Source organism: Fringilla coelebs (genome assembly GCF_963513975.1).
Source record: "Fringilla coelebs genome assembly, chromosome: 15".
In the NCBI taxonomy this organism is placed as follows: domain Eukaryota; kingdom Metazoa; phylum Chordata; class Aves; order Passeriformes; family Fringillidae; genus Fringilla; species Fringilla coelebs.
The window spans coordinates 2,551,857-2,577,241 of record NC_140041.1 but is presented as its reverse complement, the minus strand read 5'-3'; the positions used below and the strand labels follow the sequence as shown (position 1 = coordinate 2,577,241).

Genomic DNA, 25,385 nt, shown 5'->3' with positions numbered 1-25,385 from the left:
TCCATCCCTGCCCTCTGGCAGTGGGAGCCATTCCCTGTGTCCTGTCCCTCCACCCCTTGTCCCCAGTCCCTGTCCAGCTCTCCTGGAAGGGGCTCTGAGCTCTCCCTGGAGTTTTCAATGCTGAGCACCCCCAGCTCTGAGCTCCTTGAGAAAGTGGATGGCTCAGAGTATTCCCGAGCCAACCATCCTCTTTTCCTGCTCACCACAAGGATGGATTTGCAGCCCTGGGCAGTCACTGCCTCCTGCCTCTGCTTTAGTGCCAGTCATGAGCTGCTTTTTAAGGTTCTCACTGTGATTGTTGTTCAATTCCTTGCAGCCAACAGATGGGACAAAAAATTACATTCTGTCTCCTTCCCTGGCACAGAGACTCCTCTAGATCTTAAAATCTATTATCTTTTTCCTACATTGTCTCTAAATGTCCCTTTTGTCTTGCAGAAAGAGTTCCAGGCACATTTGCAGTCTGTGGAGTTTTTTTCAAATGTACCATGCAGCACTTCTGCTTTGTTGCAGAGGCTGAGGAATGCTTTGGAGTGGGCTTTGTCTGGGATGTGGGATTCCAGCTAGATCCGTGCCATTCCTGGTCTTTGCTGACTGGGATCCAGCAGGTCACACATCTGCCCAGCTGGGCTGGGGTCTGGCTGCTGCTTGGACTCCCCTCTTGCTGAGACATTGTGGGTTTGGGGTTTTTGTTACTGATCTTCAGCCCTTTTTAACACCCCAGGGCTGGAATTCCTTTTGTCCTGACCAGCAGCTCCCACTGCTGCCTGGGTTTAGGGTGTCCACATTCTTTGTGACCATGTTTTGCTCATCATCTGGCTCTGAAAATTCTTTCTGTGTCCCTCAGCGATCCTCAGCACCTGCATTTCTGCAGAAGAAATCGGGAGCTTCTCTCCTTTCCACACTTAATGTTGGTTCATCCCCAAAACCGGCTCCTGGTTTGCTTAATCACTGCTGGGAAAAGATTTTTATCAGGACAGACAACATCCAGCAGATTTCAAATGGCCCTGGATTACCCCATCCCAGTTTCAACATTTCTGCCTGAGCTGTAATTCCAGCCCTATTTCCTTATTTTCCATGTTTTCCAGTGGCTGTGTCTGGGCAGACTCTGACGCCAGAGCTGCTCGGGGCAGGGCACTTGTGCTGCCACGCCAGCCAGGTGACCTTCCCTAACTGTCCCCAGGAGCCCGGGGTAAACAGGGGACGCCTGTTCCCCTGCCCCAGGAGCAAGCACAGTGCTCCCAGCTCCAGGGACTGCCTTTAATCCTCTCAAGACCTTCTAAGAAGGCTGCTCCTCGCTTCAGATGTCGTCCAAAATAGCTGCAATAATTTATCTGCCTCTCCCGCCTCACAGGATTATGTGGTAGCACACACATAAGGCTGTCCTCGAGTTCTCCAAAGATCCTTGGCGGATCCTGGACATCTTTAGGGGAGTTATTTGTAGAACCCAAGTGTCCCTGTTGGATTCTGGTTGTTTTTCCCCCTCCTTTCTGTCCCTGAGCCCACGTGGTGTGATTGTGAAAGGTCCAGGCAGTGCAGTCGTTGGGAGTCAACGCCCAAGAGACACAAACTCTGGATTTCAGTGGGAAGGTGCCTTCTCTTGGATCATGTCCAGGTCCCCGTGGCTCTGTGTGTGCCTGCCACATTCAGGATTGGATTTTGGGAGTTTCTTGCTGGTCCTTCCCATCCTGGGCTGGGCTGGGATCTCTTCCATTCCCTCCTGCTGTCTGTGGCAAACTGGTGGAAATCCACAAATGCCCTCTCGCTTGTGTTATGTCCATCACATTCCTCCTGCTCTGAATTTACTGGGGGGAGAAAATTCTATCATTTCTCCTAATCTTTATTCTTGTTTCCCTCTGGAAACTCTCCCCAGGATGCTGCTGTCCCTGTGCATGGTGAGGTGACCCTGCCCTCACTGTGTGGATTTTCTGGGCAATCCTGCAGAGAGCCCAGGCCTGGGGAACAGCTGGGAGCTGCTGACCTCAAGCTCACCCCGCTCCTCAGAACCACTCTTGGGCTTGGTCAGCTCCATGGCAAACTTTGAGACTTTCCTTAAGGGAATCAGCTACAAACAGGTGGGAATGTGGAAGTTTTAAGCTAAGAATTATAAATGAACTCGCTGAGGGAAGGTGCCTTCTTTTGTCCCAGGGAAGGGAGGATTTCCCACCTTCCCAACAAGGGAGGCCAGACTGTGTCATGGAACTCCTCCAGTCCAAGGCAAGAACGTTTTCCATCACATTCCACCTCAGCAGGCCTGGGAAAAGGTTCTCACCTGGCAGAACATGACCCCAGTGACTTTAAAACAGGAACCCAACCCACACAGGACTTGGCATTTTCCTTTTCCCTGGCAATGGTTGCAAATTCCGATGCAAATGCCCATGCAAATGGTCATGCACAGCTATTCTTATCTCTGGGCCAAATCTCAACATCCCTTCTTTGGTAGAAAGTCGATTTTCCAAAAATAGTTTACATCAGCCTCCAACTATTCATGTCTTCAGCTCGAGTTCCTTAAACCCAGTTCCAGGAAGAGTTTTCCAAATTAGATCTGCAATGGGAATGGGAGGGTGAGGCCCTTCTTTGCTTGTCCCACATTCCTCTCCAGGGAGGACATTTCCTCAGGAGTGAGGGGTTGGGTGAAGCTGCTTCGGGCCCTTCTTTTGTGTTTTGCAGGCCATTTTAAAATGAACGTTTCTTCAGACAGGTGGGGGACAGCCAGGAATGGGAATGATGACTTCTCCTGAGCCATAACGCTCTGTGTGTTTTGGGAGCAGATAGGCAGGTCCCTCCTGTCCCTCCTGCTTGGCTCACCCCTGTCCCTGTGCCATCCTGCTGTCCCAGCACACATCCATGGTCAGCTGGACAGGGGAGTGACCAGGCGGAGGTTTTGCTGGGTCACATTTTTTGGCCGTTTTTGCTCTCCAGACAGAGCAGTTTTCCCACCCTGCCTGCTCTGTGGCTCCACAAAGAGCTGAACTTGCAGGAAGCCGGGATTCTGCGGGAGGCAGGGATTCTGAGCTTGGCATTCAGCTTTAGAACACGTCTAAACCAGAAAAAGCCACCGAGTGTAAAAGCAACAGACAGGCAGGATCCCTCAGCAGCCCCAGACTATTTGTTGTTTTCAAAGACCTGCTTCCTTAGAAAGCTCCTTTTGAAGTAATTTGACGTGCCATTTCCAGCTCCTGTGTGATCTACCGCAGTTATTCCCCTTTATCTGCCTCCCAATGCTCCGGAATGTCTCCATAAACCTGCCTGGCAGTGCCTCTGCCCGTGCAAGGGACCTGCATTACCGTGGGATTTAAACTTAATGCCAGAGGAGCTTACAAACTCTCCCATTTGAGCTTCTTGTGGACTCCACACCGCGGTTTCTTTCTCATAAAAATAGCGGGTGGCTGAGTTTGAAGGATCGGTCAGGTGTGGATCCCTCACATGGAAAATCCCTCTCGCCAGCAGGAGATAGAGGATAAGGGATTCATCCCTGTCCCCGCTGAAATCAATGGGAGCTTTGCTGTTGAGACAGGTCAGGTGTCAGTCTCAGTTGTTGGCTCTTCCCCGGGATTTGATCCTTTGTGCTGTCACCATTAAAGAATCTCTCTTCCTGTCTCCTTCCCACGGGCTCTCATCCATCCTGATTTGAAGTCCCCTCCGTTAAGTGGCTGGAACGCCGGCGCTCCGCTTCCCCGGCGGAGAGGACACTCCATAAATCTGCCATTAGTCATGGATGTGGCGAGCCATCCCAGGGCCAGGCTGCTGTGCCTCAGAGGTTATCAAACCGTGGCAGCCCCTGCCTTTGCCTCTCCTTCCCGAGAGCTCAGCTCCCTGCCAGCATCCAGGGCTCATTTCCCGGGAGCTGAGGCGGCCACACTTTGCTCAGGGACACAACAGTGGCCACGTGGGGCTCAGTCCTTGTTCCCTGGCCAGTGTGGCTGGAGCTGGGCTCCCTTTCCAGCACCTCTAGGCAGGACAAGAAGCTTCCAACGAGCAGGAACGGGGGAATTTATGTGTTGGTGGCCGGAAGGCTCCGTTTTCCCAGCAGAGACATGCAGGGACGTTGTCTGTGTGTGTTGTCCCCAGTGGGATGGAGAGGGGGTTGTGCCTCTGAACAGGGTACAAGGCTCCCAAATGATCCCTGTGAGGCCTTTCAGCCTCAATCCCGAGGGCTGAACCTCACTGGTGGGAGCGTGGAACTTCCCAGGGTGTCATGGACACCGAGCCCTACCTGGATGCTCCTTCCAGGGCTGTATCCCCAAAATCAAACACCCAGACCTCATTGCTGGGCTTGGGGGATAAGAACAGGGAAGGATCCCTCCGGAGTGCTCTGTTCCAGGGCTCTTGTCTGGCAGGGAGCTCACGTCAGAATGAGCTGGATGATGAGGACTCTGCTCGTGGTAGCTCTTGGGCATGCTTGGATTTACACTTGGCACCTTTACTCTGGCATGAGACTGGTGTTGGGCTAAAATAACATCATTTTTCCAATAATCTGGGGAGACTGGCAGGGATGCTGTGAATCAGGAATAAATCAGCTCAGATGGCCCGTGGGTGAAACCTGTGACTCTCCTGTACTCTGTGTTCTGTATCACTCAGGTATAAAACGTTCTTCCAGGGAATAACCCTCTGGACAAGGAGCATGGGAGAGGCTGGGGAAGGGATGCAGCAGGGAAGAGCAGGGTGCTGGAATGCTCAGGTTCCTGGGAACAGCAGTTCTCTGTCAGCTGTGTGTGTCTGGGTTAGTACAACCTGCCTGGACGTGAGGAAACAAGGAGGCAGCAGGAGAAGGAGGAGGGGGTCAGGATGTGATCCCTGCCCAGGGACGTCGGAATGGCTGTCGTGTTGTTTTATCGCTGCCGAGCAAAGAGAAAATGGAGCAGGGAATGCAAAATGACAGAGAGTGAGGAGATGTGATATTTGCCTGATGTATTTTGCTGGTAATTAGTGTAATGCCAATTAGACAGAAGTAATCTTTTTTTTTCTCCCCCTTCTTCAGCTGTATAAATTATTGCTGGAATATATGCCAGCTCAAACAGAGATATTAAACTCGGAGTGATGTGGAGATCTCTGCTCCTTGAGGATCTCTAGATGAAATTACCCAGACAACAGGGATCTTGACAAAAGTAAGGCTGACTCTAGCCAGAAAGAAAACGAATCAAAGCCAAAGGAATTTTTGTATTCCACGTCTGGCGTCTTGCTGCTTATTAGCCACACAGGAAGGGGCCCCCACAGAGATGCAGCAACATCAGTGAGAAAAGGCAAATATCTCGCCTTTCCTGCAAACAATGCCACTTGCAGGCTATTGTTCCCCTATCAGCTTCCCTGAGGAGCAGATCCTGAGCCCTTCCCGTGCTCGGGCTGCAGGTAAACCCTGCCGCCCCCGCGCATTCCATTTGTCATTCCCCGAGCCCTGTTTTCTCCCACACCGGGACAGCAGCGCCGGGGTAGTTTCGCCTCCGGCTCCCCCGGGACGTGAGGCTCTTTGATGATGATGTACGGCTTCCTTCAAAGGGTCAATTGCTGGCCTGGACCTCTCCAATCGCGGATCCCTCGGAGCTCTCTACCTGCTTTGCTCCGTGCCGCGCACGGATTTTCCCTCGCATGAGGCGCAGACCTGCTCTCGCTGTCTCCTCCCTTTGGAAAAATAACTGGAAAAAATGATGCCCGTGGACCGATTCTGGAAATTTTCATCCATCTCTGTTGGATTGTGAAACCCAAATCTTCCCGTGATCATCCTGCTGCTCCCTGGTGCTGTGCTCTGAGCACATCCCCTTTGCCAGCCTGCCTCTGACATGGGGGGGATGATGTATCCCGCTTGTCCCGCCTGGGTTTCAGGATTTTGTAATCCTCCCTGGCTCTTTAAAGCGTGTTTTATTCATGGCAGCCTTTAGGACTGCCTCTGGCAGGCCTCCCTCGAGTGGTGCAAACTTTATTGCGTCTCTCCTCCAGCAGCCTGTAAACTGCAGCACCCAGGGGTAGCTGGAGGTTGATATTCCCTATCGGAAGCGATTTTCTGTCTTTTCCCTGCTTTCCCGCAAGGCCTTCTTGCTGCCATCCTAAAAACAAACACAGGGCACAGCAAAATTCATCAGGATCAGGGTTTTTTCCCAAATGAGCCATCACCAGGCTGCCCTGTTCCTGAACTTCCCCATATCCCGTGTTTGCTCCTTCAGCCAGATGCTTTGGCACAATCCCTCCTGCTTTTCCAGGAGAAGGGGATTTCTCCCCAGTCCTGGCCATTAGAGAAGGGGATTTCTCCCCAGTCCTGGCCATTAGGGCAGCAGATCCTTTCCTGCTTGGTGGGAAATCACAGTAGGAGGGCAAATGCTCTGATTCAAGCCCCGGGGTTGATTCCTTGGGGTGAATTTTGCCTGCACCACAGGAGGATGTGACCGGTGCCGCTCCTGCCACGTGCCAGCCACAAAACCTCTCCCCGTGGTGCTCCCACTGCAGATATTCAGCCTCGCAGTCTGTGGGCGTTGGAGGCGTCAATAAGGAGCGTTTTCAGTGCTTTGTGGCACGGCTGCACTGCAGAGAAAGGGGCTGGGCAGCCCAGGGGTTCGGGCTCTGGATCTCAGAGCAGAGGAACGGCCCCGTTTGATGTGGGATCATTCCCGCAGAGTTCCCTGGCTGTATCCCTGCTCTGACGCTCCCAGGACTGCTGTGTGTTGGATTTCAGGTGGGTTTGGCTCCCCAGGGCTGGCTTTGTGATTGTGTGTGCCTCCAGCAGGGACAGAGGTTTCCCCCTCAGCACAGCCCAGGAGCCTCAGCCTGCGCTGAGTGCCCGTCCCCTGATCCTTCTCACAGCCACCAAAAATTCCAGCAGGGATCTGCCTCTTCCCCCTCGGCGTGTGCAGGACAGGCTCAGGACAGGCTGTAAAAGAGCTGCAACGATCTGAGGGTGCTCCCTTTCCTCGGAAGCAGCCCAGGAAAGATCCGTGGCAAGGAAACAAAGCGTCCACATGCAAATCCATCGTGTCATTTCCTCTCCCGGTTTCCTTGGGGTTTGGCTTGACTCTCTTCCAAGGGCTCTTCCTTCTCCCTGCTCTGCTTCCCTCTGAGTGGTCTCGGTTCCCTTTGTTTGCAGATCCCCTCCTTGAGAGGAGCCCTTTTCATAAACTTGTGGTTTTTTTGTCACTTAAACACCTCCCTGACTTCAAAGGCCGGGAACAGCACTTGGCTCTGTGGCTCCCGGCCCCCCTGCACCCACCATTTCCCCCCATCCATTGTCCTGCCAGGGAAGGATTATTAAATTGTTGATGGAGCCGAACAATGGTTTTGTTCAAAGGCAGACATGCGAACGCCACTTCTTTTCTCCTTGACACAAGAGCTTTAATACCCGGGAACAATGAGAGGCAGCCACCAAGGAGCAAACACTGGAGAGGACTCACAAAGCCAGGCTGGGATTCCCAAATCCCTGTGTGCATGAACTGGTGCTCCTTGGAGTGCTCCCCGTGGCTGTAGGTGAGGTGAGAGGCCTGGCCGTGCTGAAAATTAATTAAAAATAATCCAATTATTGCTTGTTAATTCTGGCTTGTGTGATTAGAACATGAGCAGGGGGTGGGAGAGGACCACCCTTTAGACAGAATCGTGGAATTAAGGTTGGAAATCTGAGATCATCAAGTCCAGCCATTCCCCCAGCAGTGCCAAGGCCACCACTGACCCCTGTCCCCAAGTGCCACATCCATATGGCTCTGAAATCCCTCCAGGGTGACTCCAGCACTGCCCTGCACAGCTCTGACCATCCTTCTGGGGACAAATGTTCCCTGATGTCCAACTTGAACCCCTCCTGCTGCAGCCTGAGGCCACTCATCCTGGGAACAGCTCCTGATTCCCTCTCTTGTCAGGGAGCTGTGCAGAGCCACAGAGTGTCCCCTGAAGCCCCTTTTCTCCAGCTGAGCCCCTGTCCCAGCCCCTTCCTGAGCTGCTGCTCCCGTTCCCAGTGCAGCTCTGCTCCTGGAGGCAGCAGGAAAAGGAGGAGGGGGTCAGGATGTGATCCCTGGCTCCAGCCAGGCCGTGCCTCCAGAGCAGCTCTGGGAGCCTGCAGTGAGGATCCTGCCCTGCCCTGCAGCTCTGACATTTTGTGCTGCACAGGCTCCTTTCCGATGGCTTATCACCTCCAGCACCACAGCTTCAATTTTCCATGCTGGGTTTCCCTCAGGTTGGTTTCTTTTTCTGTTTTTCATGAGTTTTAGCCAAGCTGTTCCAGCTAGTTTTGGAGAACAAGCCGTGCTGCCTCAGCCCTGCTAACAAAGTGATTATGAAAATTTCCTTTCAAGATCCATTAGCTTAACCACGCTTTGGGAGGGAGGGGTGGGATTTGGCAGGAGAGCTGCCAGCAGCAGCTGGGGGCTGCTTGTCCCCAAATGTGCTCTGAATGTACCTCAGAACACATCCCTGGGGAGCTGTGCCCACACTGCCCTGTGTGGCCTTCAGACAACAGCATTCCCAGGGTTTATCCATCAGGAGAATGGATTCCAACTGTCAGAGGAGGTTTAGATTGGATATTAGGGAAAAAAATCTTTCTCTGTGAAGGTGGTGAGGCCCTGAGCTTGCCCAGAGCAGCTGTGGCTGCCCCTGAATCCCTGGAAGTGCCCAAGGCCAGGTTGGATGGGGCTTGGAGCAGCCTGGGACAGTGGAAGGTGTGCCTGGCATGGCAGGGAACAAGATGAGCTTTGAGGTTCCTTCCAGCTGAAACTACCCTGTGATTCCATGGTCCTGTGATCCATGCTCTCTTTTGGAGAGCAGCCAGGGTTTGCTGCCATTGCAGTTCCCTGGTTCACAGCCCTCGGTGGCTCAGTGGCCTCCCTCCCTCCTGGACATTTCCCAGGGCTCTGTGCTCCCCAGGTTTCTTTGGGAAGCTGGGTTCAGCATGGCAGGGATTGTCCTCTTCCTCTGGAAGGGGTGAGCATGGCTGGCTCTGCTCTGGGACTCTGGGGTCAGGGTGCACCTGAGGGAGCCTTGCTGGGAGCCCAGGTGTGCCCAGGTGTGCCCAGGTGGGCAAGGAGGCCGTGGGCACCTGGCCTGCATCAAAACCAGTGTGGCAGCAGGACCAGGGCAGGGCCTGTCCCCTGTGCTGGCACTGCTGGGGCACCTCCAGGGCTGTGCCCAGTTCTGGCCCCTCATGGCCAGAGAGCCCTGGAGGGGCTGGAGCGTGTCCAGGGAAGGGAATGGAGCCCCAGGAGGGGCTGAGGGAGCTGGGAAGGGGCTCAGCCTGGAGCAAAGGAGGCTCAGGGGGGACCTTGTGGCTCTGCACAGCTCCTGACAGGAGGGGACAGCCGGGGGGGTCAGGCTGTGCTCCAGGGAACAGGGACAGGAGGAGAGGGAACGGCCTCAGGCTGGGCCAGGCAGGCTCAGGGTGGGCACCAGGAGGAATTTCCCCATGGAAAGGGAGCTGGGGGATTGGGAGGGGCTGCCCAGGGGGGTTTGGAATCCCCATCCCTGGAGGTGTCCCAGGAAGAGCTGGAGGTGGCACTGAGTGCTCTGGGCTGGGGACAAGGAGGGGATCAGGCTCAGCTTGGACTCATCCTGGAGGGCTTTCCCAACCTCAGTGATCCTGGGATTCTGTGGGAGAGCTGCTCTGGGGGATCTGGGAGATGGAGCCAGTCTGAAGTGCCTCCCACCAAGGCCATTCCTTGGCTCTTTCCCAGGCTGTGACAGTGCCAGGTCCCCCTGGAGCAGAGCTGTCCCCATGTCCCCCACGCATGGCACAGGGGTGGCACTCTGGGGTCCCTCACTGCCTCCCCAGTCCCCAGCCAGCACAGAGGGCTCTTCCTTTATCTTCTTCTCCCTTTGATTGTCCTTCCCAGGGCCTGTTCCTCCCTTCTCCTGCTCTTCTGGCGAGCTGGCAGAGGCTGCCTCAAGCTCCAGTGCCCTCGGTGATGAGCTGCTGGCAGCCAGGGCAGCAGGCTGCAGCTTTAATTAAATGATAAGGGCAGAGCCCCGGAAGTGGGGAGATAAGTGCAGTGGTGTCTGCCACCACACTTGCCCAGGCTCTTTCTAATTAGCTTTGAGAAGCTCTGGAGAGGCAGATTAACCCTTGCAGGTGCTGGGTGAGCACGGGGATGCAGCAGGAGGAGGGTGCCCAGGCCAGCCCCAGGGATGCCAGGGTGCAGTGCCATGGTTTGGGTGGCACGGGGCTGGAGGGGACCCTCTGTGCTCCCCCCAGCCCAGGGCAGAGGGGCAGGTCAGGGAGGGTCAGACCTGGCCTCTCACAGGCTCAGACACTTTCAAAGCTCAAGGATTATGTGCTCAGGTTTGTCTTGGAAGAAGCATTTGCTGCTGTGACATGTCCCTGCTGGGTGGGGGGACTGTCCCCAGCCCCACAGGGCACAATCCTGCCGTGGCTCAGGTCTCCAGCCGCTCTGGGACCATGGCCAGTGATTCTCTGAGAGCTGGGGACTTGGGGACACAGGATAAGAGGACCACAGTGTGTCACCAACCCCTGATAAAATGGACTGGCAGCTCCCCAGGACCTGGTGCCACCAGGGCCACCCCCTGTCCCTCACCCAGGTCCAGCTGAGAGTGAAGCACACCAGAGGGCTGGGAAGGGCACCTGGGCTGTGGGCACTGTGTCACCAGGCCAGGGGGTGCTCAGAGTGGCACTGGTGACACTGCTCCTGCTGGCCTGGCCCCTTGTGGTCACCCTGGCTGGCAGCACAGGGCACCCGGAGTGTGCCAGGGAGCTCTGGGGTGGGCACTCCTGTGTCCCCAGGGAACTTTGGGACAGCCATTCTTGTGTCCCCAAGGAGTTCTGGGATAGCCATTCCTGTGTCTCCAGGGAGCTCTGGGATGACCATTCCTGTGTCCCCAAGGAGCTCTGTGACAGCCATTCCCATATCCCCAGGGAGTTCTTGGGTGGCCATTCCTGTGTCCCCAAAGAGTTCTGGGAGAGCCATTCCCTGTCCCCAGGGAGCTCTGGGATGACCATTCCTGTGTCCCCAAGGAGTTCTGGGATAGCCATTCCCTGTCCCCAGGGAGCTCTGGGATGATCATTCCTGTGTCTTTAGGGAGCTCTTGGGTGGCCATTCCTGTGTCCCCAAGGAACTCTGGGAGAGGCATTCCCTGTCCCCAGGGAGCTCTGTGACAGCCATTCCCATATCCCCAGGGAACTCTGGGGTGGCCATTCTCTGTCCCCAGGGAGCTCTGTGACAGCCATTCCCATATCCCCAGGGAATTCTGGGGTGGCCATTCCCTGTCCCCAGGGAACTCTGGGGTGGCCATTCTCTGTCCCCAGAGAGCCCTGCCTGCAGGGGGACAGGCCATCCCCAGCCCCCCAGGGGCAGAATCCTCTGTCCCCATTCAGCCGAGGCAGGTGGGAATGGGGAATGCAGGCAGGAGCAATCAGGAGGCATTTGGGCAGCAGGAATGTGCATCCAAGGCATGCATGAGCTGGCAGCCCCGGGGGTGGCAGGTGGTGCTGCTCCCTCCCCTGGGATTTACACAACCCCCACCAGCCCTGAGCTCCTGGGGCAGGGAGGACAGGAGCTCCAGTGCCCAAATTCCATGGTTTTAGGGCCTTTGTGTGCCCCTAAAGGAACCTCAGGTGCTGTTGCTCACCTGGGTGCTGCAGGAGCCAGAGCTGGGAGAGGCTTTGGTTATTCCACCGATGGGTTTAGGCTCCCCAACCTTTCTGGTGGATATTTGTGGAATGCCTCTGGTCCAGAGGCATTCCTATCCTCTGGTAGGACAGCCAGAGGATAATGCTGGGATATGAATGCATCCAGGGTTTCGCTCTGGAGCTGGATTGGGTTGTTTTATGCAGAGTGAGTGAGGGGATTGCCCAGCAATGCTCATTCTGTGCCTTTGCTTTTGGCAGCTGTGAGTTTTAGCTGCAGGGACCTGATTTTTCATAGAGGGCATATGCTAGGTACCAAATATTTTGAGAAGTGCCAGTGAAATGTGCCCAGATATTTTATTTCTGGAAGGAGGAGAGAAAATTGCTGTTTCTTCTCTTTAGGAGAGCAATACCCCACCCCCATCCTCCAGCCCCTTTTTAGAGGAGGAGTTTTCTGTGATCTCTTGACCCTTTCCTTGTACCTTCCCCAGTTTCTGCAGCCTCTGGGGCAGAGTCTCACTGGCAAACCAGCTTCTTCCCTGTTAAACCTCCCAGGGGTTCTGTCCTTTCCCTGGAAGCCACAAAGGGACCCCAGGGGAAATATTTCCCTCCAGAGTGAGACTCTGCTCTGCATCACGAAGCACTTGCAGGAGGAGAATTAAGGCTGCCTGGACAATCCTAATTTTGGCATTTCCTAACCTTTGAACCCTATAATCCTATTTAGGTGCTTCTTAACATAATTATTTGGCAGTTTAATGGAATAATTCTGCTTTTTATAGTCCAGTGAAGGTTGAGGCCCCTCTGTGCCAGGGTAGGAGATCATGGGGGTGACACCACGACCACAAAATCTGTTATAGGGGGGTTGAATTTGTTTTGCTGGGTATCAGAGGGAAGCTGTGGGGTGATGGGGATTTTGGGAGCCCTCAGTGTGTTCTGAGCCCTGCAGGGACATGCTCAGTGTCTGGGAACATCCATCTGGGTGCTCTGCCTGCCGTTGCTGTGGCGATGTGGCCGCTGTGACTGCAGCAGGGAGGTGGCTCCTCCAGCACACACTGGGAAAACACATCCCCTGGGAGTGGGGAAAATCTAAAACACATCCCCTGGGAGTGGGGAAAGGGAAACACATCCCCTGGGAATGGGGAAAGGGAAACACATCCCCTGGGAGTGGGGAAAATCTAAAACACATTCCCTGGGAGTGGGGAAAGGGAAACACATCCCCTGGGAGTGGGGAAAATCTAAAACACATCCCCTGGGAGTGGGGAAAGGGAAACACATCCCCTGGGAGTGGGGAAAATCTAAAACACATCCCCTGGGAATGGGGAAAGGGAAACACATCCCCTGGGAGTGGGGAAAATCTAAAACACATCCCCTGGGAATGGGGAAAGGGAAACACATCCCCTGGGAGTGGGGAAAATCTAAAACACATCCCCTGGGAATGGGGAAAGGGAAACACATCCCCTGGGAGCAGGGCCAGGGAAGAACACATTCCCTGGGAATGGCCAAGCTCCCCAGCCCCAGCTGTGCTGGCGATGCTGAGCCTGGTGGGTCCATCTGCCCCCATCCCCGGCTGGGAAGGCGTTTGCAGCTCTGGAGTGCCCTGCAGGCAGTGTCCTGCAGGGGCTGGGGGCTGCTCCGTGTGTGCAGGGCCCGTTCCCTTCAGGCCGAGCTGTCTGTGCTGCCCAGCGCAAGGGCAGAGCAGCGGGGCTGGAGGGGCCGGGGGGATGCTGGGGTGGTTCCATCTCCTGACTGTGGCACCAGGGGAAGCCTGTGCGTGCCCTGCAGCACCTGGGCAGCTCCGGGGATGTGTGGAAGAGCGGGTGTTGCTCGTTCTTGCCCCGGGAGCCGGAGGTGTGGCTCGGAGCCGCAGTCACCCCTCGGTGGGCAGCGCCGGGTCGGGCTCGGATAGCGGGAGCCATCTGGAGCGAGGGTGGGAACTTCGGGAAGCCATCTGGCTGGGTGATGTAGTGCTAGGATCGGTCCCGCAGCCGTCTGGCTGGGTGATGTAGTGCTAGGAGTGGTCCTGCAGGCGGGGAGGGTGCGGGGCTGCCGGGGCTGCGGGAGCTCCTGCTCCGGCTCCGAGCGCTCCGTGCCCATCCATCCCCGCCGGGGGACAGGCAGCGCCCCGGCAGCTCTGCAGGGCACACTGCTGAGCTCTGGGCTCGTCCATACGGAATTATGGGCCAGAAATGGGTGAGGAGCTGCGGGAGGGATTCTGCATCCAAAGGTGTCCTGGGGAACAGCCAGGGAAAAGGGAGGGATTGTCCCGTTCTGGGCTGGGGCAGCCTCACCCCCAGTGCTGGGGCACCTCGGGTGCCACAACATCAGAGCCCAGAGCTGCTCCAGAGTGCCCCAAGGAGGGGCCGGGGCTGGGGAAGGCTCTGCAGGGGCACCCCAGGAGGGCTGAGGGCACTGGGCTGGTTCAGCTGCAGCAGAGGAGCCGAGGGCAGAGCTCAGGAAGGAGGGAATGGCTGCAGGGGAGCTTTGGGATGGAGATCAGGAAAGGTTCTTCCCTCAGAGGGTGCTGGCACTGCCCAGGCTGCCCAGGGAATGGGCACGGCCCCAAGGCTGCCAGAGCTCCAGGAGCCTTTGGACACCAGGGATGCACAGGGGGGATTGCTGGGGGGTCTGGGCAGGGACAGGGGCTGGGCTGGGTGATCCTGCTGGGTCCCTTCAGCTCAGAATATTCCATGATTCCCTGCTGGGATAATGCACTGGCTGTGCCCCCCTCATTTGAGGACTGTGAAAGGGAACCTTGTCTGTGAGCTTGTGAAGGAGATCCTGGCTCCAGAGCCACCTGCAGCACAGCTCCCCTCTCCCAACAGCCCTGGCAAGGGGAAATGTGCTGGGAATGAGGCACGGAGCTGCCAGATGCCTGTTCCCTGCAGGAAACTGCTGCTGGGATGGGATGGGATGGGATGGGATGGGATGGGATGGGATGGGATAGGATAGGATAGGATAGGATAGGATAGGATAGGATAGGATAGGATAGGATAGGATAGGATAGGATAGGATAGGATAGGATAGGATAGGATAGGATAGGATAGGATAGGATAGGATAGGATAGGATAGGATAGGATGGGATGGGATGGGATAGGATGGGATAGCAATGGGATAGGAATGGGATAGGGTAGGATGGGATTGTGTTCATGGGATGGAAGGATAGGACAGCAATGGGGCTAGCCAGTGTAAGAACATGGGATGTTGGGCTGTACAATGCCAGCTGTTCCTGCGGGTGTCTGAGGAGGGAGGGGAGCAGCAGCACTGGTGCCTGGAGGAAGCAGCTCCGCAGGGAATGGTGTCTGGAGGGAGCAGCGCTGTAAAACATGGAACCTGGAGGAGATGGCTCCACTGCAGCAGCGCTGCCTGCAGGGAAGGCAGCAGCAGGGGGGGCAGCACCTGGAGGCAGCAGCAGCACAGAACATGGCACCTGCAGGACGTGGCACCCTGGGGGACCCGTACCTGGAGGCAGCAGCGCCGTGGGGGACAGTGCTTCCCGGGAATGGCACTGCAGGGAATGGCACCTGGAGGGAGCTGTGCCTTTGGGAGTGCGCCGTGGGGGACACACCTGCGGGGACACACCTGGGGGAACACACCTGGGAGGACACAGCTGTGGGGAGTGGCGCTGCAGGAGAGTGGCACCTGTGGAGAGCGGCACGGCAGGATGGGGCCTGCCAGCAGCTCTGCCATGGGCAGCAGGGAGCAGGATTCCTGGGAATGGTTCCTGGAGGAGCCATGGTGCAGGAGAATGGCACCAGGAATGGTGAAATAGGAAATGGTGCCGACTGCCAGGAGCTGTGGGGCGGGAAGGGAGTCCTTGTTGCACAGGGAGGGGGCACAGTGCTGCTGGGAGGCGATGTCACAGGGGGCCACCACCCTCAGGGACATCCCAGAGGGGTCTGCAGAGCCCTGAGGGCCAGCAATGGGAGAGGAGGCATTTCCAGGTGTCCACAGCACGGTGGCCAGGCTGCCTCTCCTGGGAGCCCTGCCCCTTTCCCTGGCTCAGGACAGACCTCTGGAACTCCTGGCACCCCAGGGTGCAGCTCTGTCCCCAGGGCCAGCACAGGCCAGGGCTCTGGGGCTCTGCTTTTGGGGCAGCTGGCTGGAATGAGTTCTCCCCAGGGAGGGAAGAAGGCTCTTTCTGATCACAGCTTTGGGAAAGCATCTGGTTTTCCTCCCAGCTGCTCTCCCCACACTCCCCTTCCCCATTTCCCCACACCACTGAGCCTCTCCAGTCCCTCCTGGCATGCTGTGCTTCCCTCCTCCCCTTTCCTGGACTGCTCTGCATCCTCTGCCATGCTCTGCTCTGTCACAGCCCCACTGCCTCCCCTCCCAGGGCTGCTCCAGCACTTCCCCTCCCTTCCAAGACTTCTCCTGTGCTGCATCATCCATCCCTGCTCTCCCTGCACTGACGCAAGTGGAAGACACAGGAAGACCAAACCAGGCTGGGGATAAAAACCAGGCTGGCATAAAAAATGTGCTCAGGGCTGGCTCAGCCTCTGCTTGGAGCTCCCAGGCTTGCAGAGGGTGAGGGAACCTCTGCCCATCTCCTGCAGGAGATGGAAGCACTGCTAGCTGAGGCGGCTGCTTTTGTCTTGTTCCCAAAGTGCCCCAGAGCTGTGCTGGAATCCCCCAGTAAAGGTTTGGAGGAGCCCTGTGACAAGATGAGCTCCTGCCCTGGGTGGGGGGAGAGTGAGACAGGAATAATTAGCAGCAGCACCAATTTGTGCCTCTTCCCAGAGGAGCCAACCTGGCATCTCTGAGGGTGTCCTGGTGTAAAACCCCAGCAGTGCCCCACAAGAAACCAAAGGGATCTGACTTTTCCTGCCCTGGGTTCAGCCCTGAGGAGGAGAGCACCCTGAGGCAGCTGATGAGAGCATGCCAGAGAGAGACAAAGCTGCAGGAAGGGGGGAGCCAGGAGGATGTGAGGGTTGTGAATGCCCAAGCAACCACTTCCCTGCCTGGGAAGCACAGTCTGGTGGCCTGCAATAACCAGGATGGGCCAAAGCTCAGGAAAAGACGGCAGCTGCACGAAGCTTTACTTGGTGTGACCAGGATGCCCTGATACCAGAGAGGGCACGGCCATCCTCTTCACCTCTGGGAATGTTGTCACATTCCAGGGCCTCAGAGGAACAAAAATGCATTTTGGGTGGAGGAGGGATGGGAAATCCTGAGTACCCTTTGTGCACCCCGAGCTGAGGGTCTGCCTCCTCACCACCCCACAAAAGTGGGGAAAATCCATGGGCAGAATTCCCACTGAGGAGGGATTTGTGCTTGTCCGGTGGCACATCAGAGTCCCTAAGCCTCCAGCATGTGCTGGGAATTAGGCCATGGGGTCGTGTTTTCCCCAGTCCCAGCTATTCAGGAGTTGCACCCTGCCCCGTTCCGGGCTCATGGCACAGAATCCGCTCCGCCAGCGAGGGGACAACGCTGGAAAAAGGCTCCAGTGCCAGGAGCAGACAATGGGTAGAGCAGAATAAAAGACCCTGAACACAGCGTTCCTGCTTGATCCTGCCATTCCCAAGCTGCTGCTGGCACGAGGAAATCTCCGTAGCTTTGTTCCCTGCAGAGGTGGATTTTGTTTCAGTCCTGCCAGTCCCCTCTGCGGGCTCGGCAAAGCTCCTTCTGCCCCAGGAAGAGGGGATGGCTCCCATCCACTCCCCTGGGAGCACAGAGCAGCAGGGCCCTTCTGCAAGAGGGAAAGTTCGTCCAGGAGGAAAGTTGGTGAGGAAAGGATGGTGATAATTCCTCATGGACACAAGGGAAAGACCACAGAACATGACCTCAAAGCGCCCATGCCATTGCGTGGCCGCTGGAGCATCCTGTGGTCCTGAGAGGAAAACCTGAAGGATCCTCTTGGGTTCAGATTCCGTTCTCTGCTTCTGCTGGCCCAGAGCAGGGATGGAAAGGGAGGCGTTGTGCCTCTGGGTTTGTGTCTCACGTGGGAGAGAGAATCGGGGCGATTCCCCAGGAAGCAGGGCCCTGGTGCATGGCCAGCCCCAAGGACGTGCCCTGCCAAGCTGTGCTCTCGTGCTGCCCGTGCCACCGCCGTGTCCCCTGGGCTGCTTTGTGCTGCTGCTTCTTGTCCCCGCGGTGTGAGCATGGCTGTCCCCGCGCCGCGGGCAGGGCGAGCATCCTGCTGTGATGTGTCCATGTGTGTGTCCGTGTGGGTGTCTGTGTGTGTGTCCATGTGTCTGTGTGTGTGTCCGTGTGGGTGTCTCTGTGTGTGTCCATGTGTCTGTGTGTGTGTCCGTATGTCTGTCTGTGTCTGTGTGTATCTTCTTGTGTGTCCGTGTGTGTGTCTGTGTGTGTGTCCATGTGTGTGTCCTTATCCATGTGTGTGTATCCATGTGTGTGTATCCATCTGTGTGTGTCTATGCATGTATATCCATGTGTGTGTCCACGTGTGTATCCATGTGTGTGTGTCCATGTGTGTGTGTGTCCATGTGTCTGTCTGTGTGTGTATCCATGTGCATATCCATGTGCGTGTCCATGTGTGTGTCCATGTGTGTATCCATGTGTGTGTATCCATGTGCATATCCATGTGCGTGTCCTTGTGTGTCCATGTGTGTGTATCCATGTATGTGTCCTTATCCATGTGTGTATCCATGTGTGTGTCTTTATCCATGTGTGTATCCATGTGTGTATATCCATGTGTGTGTATGTCCATGTGTGTCTGTCCATGTGTGTGTGTCCGTGTGTGTGTCCATGTGTGTATCCACGTGTGTGTGTCTGTGTGTGTATCCCAGTGTGTGTATCCCTGTCTGTGTATCCCTGTGTGTATCCATGTGTGTATCCCTGTGTGTATCCCTGTGTGTGTGCACAGCCCCAACCCCTCCATGTGCCCAAGTTCTGGTGTCACCACCCAGGCGGCTCCCAGTGTTCCCGTGTGAGTCCTGCCGGGGCCGCTGGGCTCTAGGGAGGATCAGGATGAAGCTGCAGCAAGGAGTGAGGGAGGAGCAGCGGTGGCTGAGCGGCCTCCAGGAGTCTGGAGCAGGGCCAGGAGAGGCCGAGGAGGCAGCGGGGACCAGGGGGACAGGGGTGGCAGAGGCTGAAGGGGGTGTGGAGGCCGGGGCTGTGCACTGATGTGACGCTGTCGTCCTTTTTCTGCCCCTCATCAGAGTCCCCTGAGCGGAGCAGGCTGTGAAGGGGGGCTGCCATCAGGTATGTCCGTGTGGCTCCCGCCAGGATATCCCGGCTGCCAGGGGGAGCTCCCGTGGGTGCCAGGGATGGAATGTGGGCACAGGCCCCAGCCCCCAGCTGCGGGTTTGGGGAGCATCACTGGGGGCTGGTTTAGGGCAAGATGTGCTCACACAGTGGTTGGCTGCTGACTTCACCCCTTTGTCCATGCCAGTGTCAAGCATTCCCAGCGTTGTCTGGAGCCTTCTCCTGCGTCCTGTGTGTGAAAGCTGTGCCAGGGGGACTCGGGTGTGTGGCAGTCCCAAACTGGTGGCAGGAGGGAGCGTTGGCCAGGGCGGAAACCCCACTGTGGTGCTCTGGTTTGCTTCTTCCCTGGGCTCAGAGAGCACCTGTGGGTCTGCCCTGCTTTTGGGATGAGGGAATTTTGTGGACCAGTGTGTGTCCCGTGGGAAGGGGGTGCCCCACAGGTCTCAAGTCCCCAGAGCTCCTTAGCATCTCCCTCCATCAGTCTGTCAATGCAGAGAGTTCCACAGTGGTGGAGACATGGAGAGGATTTTTGGGAACCACAGAGACATCTGGAAGTCTGAGCAGCCTCAAGGTCATGAGCAGCCCCTGCTTCCACCCCAGCACCAGCACCAGGCTGGATCTGCTTGTGGCAGCAGGCAGTGATGTGTCCTGGGGCACTCTGTGGTGTCCCAAATTGGGGCAGAAATCAAGGAATGGCTCGTGACTGGGATGGCTCTGGGAGAGACTGCATGGAAGTGCCAAATTCCGGCCTCAGAAGCCTCGTGACAGGCCCTGCCTGTGCCAAGGACACCTGGCCAAGGCTCAGGGACACCTGGGGCAGGAGGTGGCTGGTGTGTGAGGACACCAGCATGTGAATTGGTCTAACTGGTGCTCAATGTCCCCGCTGTGCCAGGAGCAGGGAGCTGTGGTGCCCTGGGGTGCTGGGCTCCCTTGGGGGCAGGGGTTTGGTGCACAGGGCACCCCTGGCTTCTCTATGGGGCATCCCATGGCATCTCCAGCCTCTCTCGGGGTGGGCATGGCTTTACCTCCGTGTGCTTGGGGATTGCAGGCTCCACAGGAGACCAGGACTTCTGGCTGGGCTTGTGGCTCCTGCTGAGGCTGCCAGGGGAGGCTGGAATGTGGCCTGGAATGCCCGGTGGGAGCAGGGCAGAGATGCCCGAGGATGCTGCCCAGGACGCACGGCTGTGCCTCGGGGCTGAGTCCAGGGCAGTTCTGTCTCTGCACAGCGATGCCATGGGATGCCACAGTGCCCAGTGGGAATGCCTGGAGCTTAGCAGGTTCCAGGTGGTGCCTCACCTTCTGGGATCACAAGCCTGGTGTGGCAGCGTGTGTCCTGCTCTGCAAATCCAAGCTGTGGAGCCTCCCTGTGCAATCCTGGTCTCCAGAGGGGCTCGGGGAGCTCTGCCCTGTGCTCTGCCTCCTGTTTCTCTGTGGCTTTGGGTTTCCCTCCCAGCTCTGCTTTGCTCCCGTTTTTTTGTCTGTGGGTCTGGCTCCTGGCGTGTCTGTGGGTCTGGCTCTTGGGGTGTCCATGGGTCCGTCTCCCAGGGTGTCTGTGAGTCTGGCAGTCTGTCCCAGCATGGGTAGGATGGAGATGTCCAGTCCCTGCTGCTCATCCCCCCATCCCGAGAGGGGGTTCCCGAGGTGGGGTTCCCAAGACAGGATTCCTGAGGAAGGGTTCCCGAAGCCAGGTTCCGGAGGCAGGGTTCCTGAGGCGAGGTTCCCAATGAGGGTTCCCAAGGCGGGGCTCCTGAGTTGGGGTTCCCAATGCAGGGTTCCCAAGGCGGGGTTCCTGAGGAAGGGTTCCCAAGGTGGGGTTCCCGAAGCCAGGTTCCAGAGGCAGGGTTCCTGAGTTGGGGTTCCCAATGAGGGTTCCCAAGGCGGGGCTCCTGAGGAAGGGTTCCCAAGGTGGGTTCCCAAAGCCAGGTTCCGGAGTCAGGGTTCCTGAGGCAAGGTTCCCAATGAGGGTTCCCAAGGCGGGGCTCCTGAGGCGGGGTTCCCGAGGCCAGGTTCCCGAGCCGGGGCTCCCAGGGGTAACACCGCTGTCCCTTGTTCCCCACAGATCTCCGGCCTCTGCCCGATGTAGCCATGACTGGGACCTGCACCCGGGAGTGCACAGAGTTCGGCCACTCCGACACCTGCTGGATGCCTGGCCAGTCCTCCCCCAGCCGCAGGCCCAAGAACGCCCTCAAACTCTCCACTTTTGTGCCTTACCAAGACAGAGGGAGTCAAGAGCAAGTCGGGAACGGCAGCCCCAGACTGTCGGAAGAGCGCAGCACCAAAATGGCCAACCTCCGCCTGCTCCCCACGTACAGTGCCTTCTCCAATAGTAGCCATGAGCCCTGCAAGGACTCTCCCATGGAGGAAATTCCTCTCACCCAGACCTCGGACTTCCAGCCAGCCACCACCCCCTCAGCCCAGACCACCAAGAGGGAGATCTACCTGTGAGGCTGGGCGCGAGGGGCAGGGAGCTGAGGCCAGAGGAACATTTTCCACTTCGATGCTTTATGGCTCCAGCCGCTTCTCCAGGCAGGGGGCTCTGCGGGGAGCAGGGCAGGGCGAGGCTGGGATGAGAGGAGCGCCTTTTTAACCCCCTGTTGCCCGGGGCTGGGGGCGGGTGGGGAGGGTGAAAAGCATCCCGACCCCGATTGCCGAGCATCCCGAACTGCTGCCGGGGAGGGCTGGGCAGGCTCCTGGTGCGGAGGGCACGGAGAAGGGAGAGAAGGGCTTACGTACCAAAGGTCCACGCAGAGCTGGTGGAGTTCCTGGGGCATAGGACGAGGAGTGTCCCCGAGCACGGGGAGCCAGCTGCCTGTCTCTTTGCTGTAGACTCCTGTAAATACGAATCTTATAGGAATGACATTCAAGTCCTGCCTGATCGCAACTTTTTTATTGTCCTTGAAACAAACAAACAAAAAAGACATTTAAAGAGAAAACAAAACAAAACAAAATGAGGAAAAAAAAAAAAGCAGACAAAAAAAAAAAGAGGAAAAACAAAACAAAAAAAAAAGAGAAAAAAAAAAAACAAACCACAGGGAGCAAGTTCCAGCTTTGAATGGTTTCCTGCGTGGAAGAGCCCCTGGGAGCGCAGCGTCCGGCCCGCACTCGTGTTCTATATTGTAAATAGAGATGTGATCAGTCCCTGAAACAGCAGCTGGGGAGCTGGAGGAGAGGGGCAGCATCCTGGCCGGACTGTAGGGACTTTGCTGTTTTTCAGCCTGGATCTCTTTCTGAACGTTGTCACTGTGCCCACAAGCTGCAGGGTCCCTAGGGACTGCCCGGTGCCATAGGTGGGGGCTGCTTTGGGGGTGGGGGGGTCCCCGGTGGTGGCCCTGTGCCTGGCGGGTGGAGGAGGGGTGGGGAAGCCCCCAGAGAAGGGACCGGCTGGGTCCGGGGAGGGGATGTCCCCAGGAAGGGACCGGCTGGGTCCGGAGAAGCCCTCAATCCGCCTCTGCCGGCAGGGAGGTCGCCAGCGGCTCCGGCTCTCAGCCCATCGCCTCGGGCCTCCTCCGGGGCAGGGGATGCCCACGAGGCCAGGCTGTGCCGTGCCCTCGACCTCCGTCCCATCCGCCTGTAAAGCCACCATTGCCTTTGTGAGGAGGAGCTTTGTCTCAGGGTCACACCGGGGGCCGCCGAGCCCCTGCCCGCTGGACTCCGCTGCCCTTAGGCCACAGGGCCACTCTCACGGGGTCCAGCTTTCTCTTCCATTGTCAAAGGTCCACCGGTCTCCCCGGCAGGTTCCTGCTGCCCCGGCGTCCTCGGCTCCCGTGCAGGGTCAGAGGAGCCCCTGCCCCTCACAGGGCTTCCTGAGGGGGCCCCCGGCCCTGTCGCTGCTCCCTTGGCAGCCGGGGCACAGGCCTGGTTTTGGGGTGCACCCCTGGCCGGAGGGGTCCGGGCGACTCGCGCCTCATTCCTGGGTAGCCCTTCCCCTCCGGGCCGCGGGAGGGGCCGTGCTGCACCCTTGTGCTTCCCATCTCCAGCTCTGGCACCTTCCCGAGGGAGCGAGGCCGGCAGGACGGCTCTCCTGTGGCGAGCGCCCGGTCCGTGCCCGCGGGGGTGGCGCGGGGCTCCGCCGGGCTCCGGGGGCACAGGGACCCCGCAGGGCTGGGGCAGGGCCTGCCCTGCCGTCGCTGTAGTGCCTGTCGGGACCCCCTGCCCAGCCTCTCCCCCCAGCACCCCGCTCTGAGCAGCTCCTCTCCCCCCATGGGGCGGTGGCGGACGCAGCCACCTCCCCGCGCGGCTCCCCGAGCGGGCACGGTGCCAGCCGAGCCCGGGGCACAGAGGAAGGGCGGCAGACGGCGCCTGCTCGCACCCGCTGCCCCGCGTCCCTCGTGCCCCTCGTGCCCCAGCCCTGCCTTCCCCGGGTGGCACCGCTGCCACCCCGCATGGCCCGCGGCCCCGGCACCGGCGGTGCCAGCCGGAGGGGGCAGGACCCTCCTCTGGCCTCCCGCTGCTGCTCCCGCCCGGCCGGGGCCCCGGAGCGGCCGGGATGCTCCCGGTGGGGGTCGGCCCGGCCGGGATTCCTGCTCTGCCCCGCGGGGCCGCGTTCCCCCGCTCCGGCTGCCTGAGCAGGTGCCGCTCCTGACCTTGTTTTTATTGTAGCTCTGTAGTTTCAGGGCCAAACTGGGCAGAATGTGCAATTTGGCCGCGCTGGCCACGATCTTTGACTCCACTGCCAACTCGGCTGCTCACGCCTCCCCTGGGCCCAGGCAGTGGCAGTGTCCAGTGCCCCTCTCGGGGACCCCCGGGGAGCCACATCCGAGGGGGGCTTGTCCAAGACCACCTCATCCCGCCGGGGGGGCTCCCTACCTTGTGCTGGGGTCTCCAGAGGGATCCCGAGGCTGGAATTCCTGTGGCTGGAATTGCTGTGCTGTCTCCTGGAGCACCTGGCGAGGTCCTCAGTGCGAGCACGGTGCGGAGGGAGGGGGGAGTGCAGGGGGGTCCCCGGGGGATGGCGGTGGGGATGGGTTTGGGGGTGCTGAGTCCCGTGGGGGTGCACAGAGGGCTGCTGGGGGTTTGAACGGGAGCACGGTGGGGCCAGAGTTGGGTGTCTGGGGGTGCAGAGGGCTCGGGGGTCTCGGGGCACCGGTGGGTGTGTGGGGAAGGCCAGAGGGGGGCTTGGGGGCCCCAGCGGGGTGCCAGGGGTGCAGGGGGATGGGTGCCTGGGGAGGAGAGGGTGCCGGCCATCAGTCCTGGGAGAGGGGGTTGAGGGGATTTGTCCCGCGGGGAAGCTGCCAGTGTGGCTGGGGATCAGTCCTGGGGGAGGGTGAGGAAGAGGTGCTGTGGGAAGAAGCTCATTTGCACAATTATAAGCCAGAAGGATAAAGCCTCTGTGCGCGTGGGGGGAGGACAGCTCCCCACGGGCTCCAGTCCAGACAAGCACAGGGAGGAGGAGGGTTCACTGTATCTCACACTGCACTAGGACAAGCCAGGGGGAAAACCAAAGGTGGGAGCCAGGGAGCAGGCGGGCTGCGTGGGAAGGATCTAAGCGACCCCTTTGTAGCTCTTCAGTGTTGGTTCTATTTATACGAGATTTCATTTCCTTGCTTGTGATGCCTTGTTTTTTGTACAGTTTTATGTACATGCAGGTGTAGCTTTTCTAAAGGAGAAATCCTATGGCAGAGTAAAGTCCCCCCACTATTTTTCAGATGGTGCCCTATGTCTAAGGCGACGCCTCTTGCTAAGGTTGTACTGCTCAATGTGTGATGCATTTCCCTGTGCGGGGAAGCCTTTGGGCCTTGGGCTTGGTTTTCCCCGGGCGCTGTGAGCACAATTGATTCCCTTGTAACTCTTTCTGTTCGGAGCCGTGAGCATGACACCGTCGTGATGCCCCTTTCTTTCCGTTCTCCCCTGTTCCGTTCTCGTTTGCTGAGCTGTCAAGATGACCAACTCCATTGTAATTAGCCCTTCCTAAAGCTTTACAATAAAAGTGTGAAAACCCGGCTGCTTCTGGGACTGCCTCCTCCTTCCCGCGCCTCCCTCTGAGCACCCTCAGGGGAAGAAAGAGCTGGGGAGGCTTTGGGATCTGCCTGCCTCCCTGCCCTGCTCTTGGCTCCCTGTTGCCAGCTCGAGGATTGTTCCTTGTCCTTGTTCCTGCACGAGGACAAGGAGGATAGGCCCCAGAGCACTGTCCCTAGGACCAGACTCCTGCAAGGCCAGCTTGGACGGGGTTTGGATCATCCTGCTCCAGTGGGAGGTGTCCCTGCCCATGGCAGGGTGTTGGAGCTGGAGGAGCTTTCAGGCCCCTTCCAACCCGAGCCATTCCACGATTCTGTGATTGATTCTATGATTGAAAACCAAATATTTCAATGAAAAAACACTTCCAGCCCCAAGGCTGCCTGCACCTGTTATCAGCCAAGGTGGGAATCACGGAAAATCCCATCAGAGCTCTCTGGATCCCCTCCCATCTCCACCACCGCTCCTTGGAGACTTGCTCAATTTCACCATCTCCTTTCCCAGGCACGGCTGGGGGTTTGGGGGTATTTCAGACCCTTTGGAAACATCTGGGCACATTTGCGGCTGTTCCCACCCCAGCTCCTCCAGCCCTGGCTGTGGGCTTTCCCTGCCTGCCTTTGCACAGGATCCCGATGATCCCGGGAGGTTCCTGGCTCAGGGCAGGGCTGCTCCCCTCTCCGGTGGGTTCCATACAGCTGTGGCACATCTGGGCTGTGCTGGGCTCACACAC

General features: G+C 57.9%; 1 protein-coding gene across 3 annotated transcripts in view; it reads left to right on the top strand.

Moving 5' to 3' along the window:
* PCDH1 (protocadherin 1) overlaps positions 1 to 21,206 on the top strand; it is a 54,741-nt gene extending 33,535 nt beyond the window's left edge. For 2 of the 3 annotated variants that reach the window (XM_084215611.1, XM_084215610.1), the window contains exon 5: positions 20,763 to 21,206. In XM_084215611.1, coding sequence (XP_084071737.1) covers positions 20,763 to 21,148 — 386 coding nt within the window. In that variant the 3' untranslated portion in view covers positions 21,149 to 21,206. Of the gene's footprint in view, positions 1 to 18,657; positions 18,701 to 20,762 lie in introns of those variants that run through there. The other variant, XM_084215612.1, reaches the window with a different exon arrangement.
* Positions 21,207 to 25,385: the final 4,179 nt, after the last annotated feature.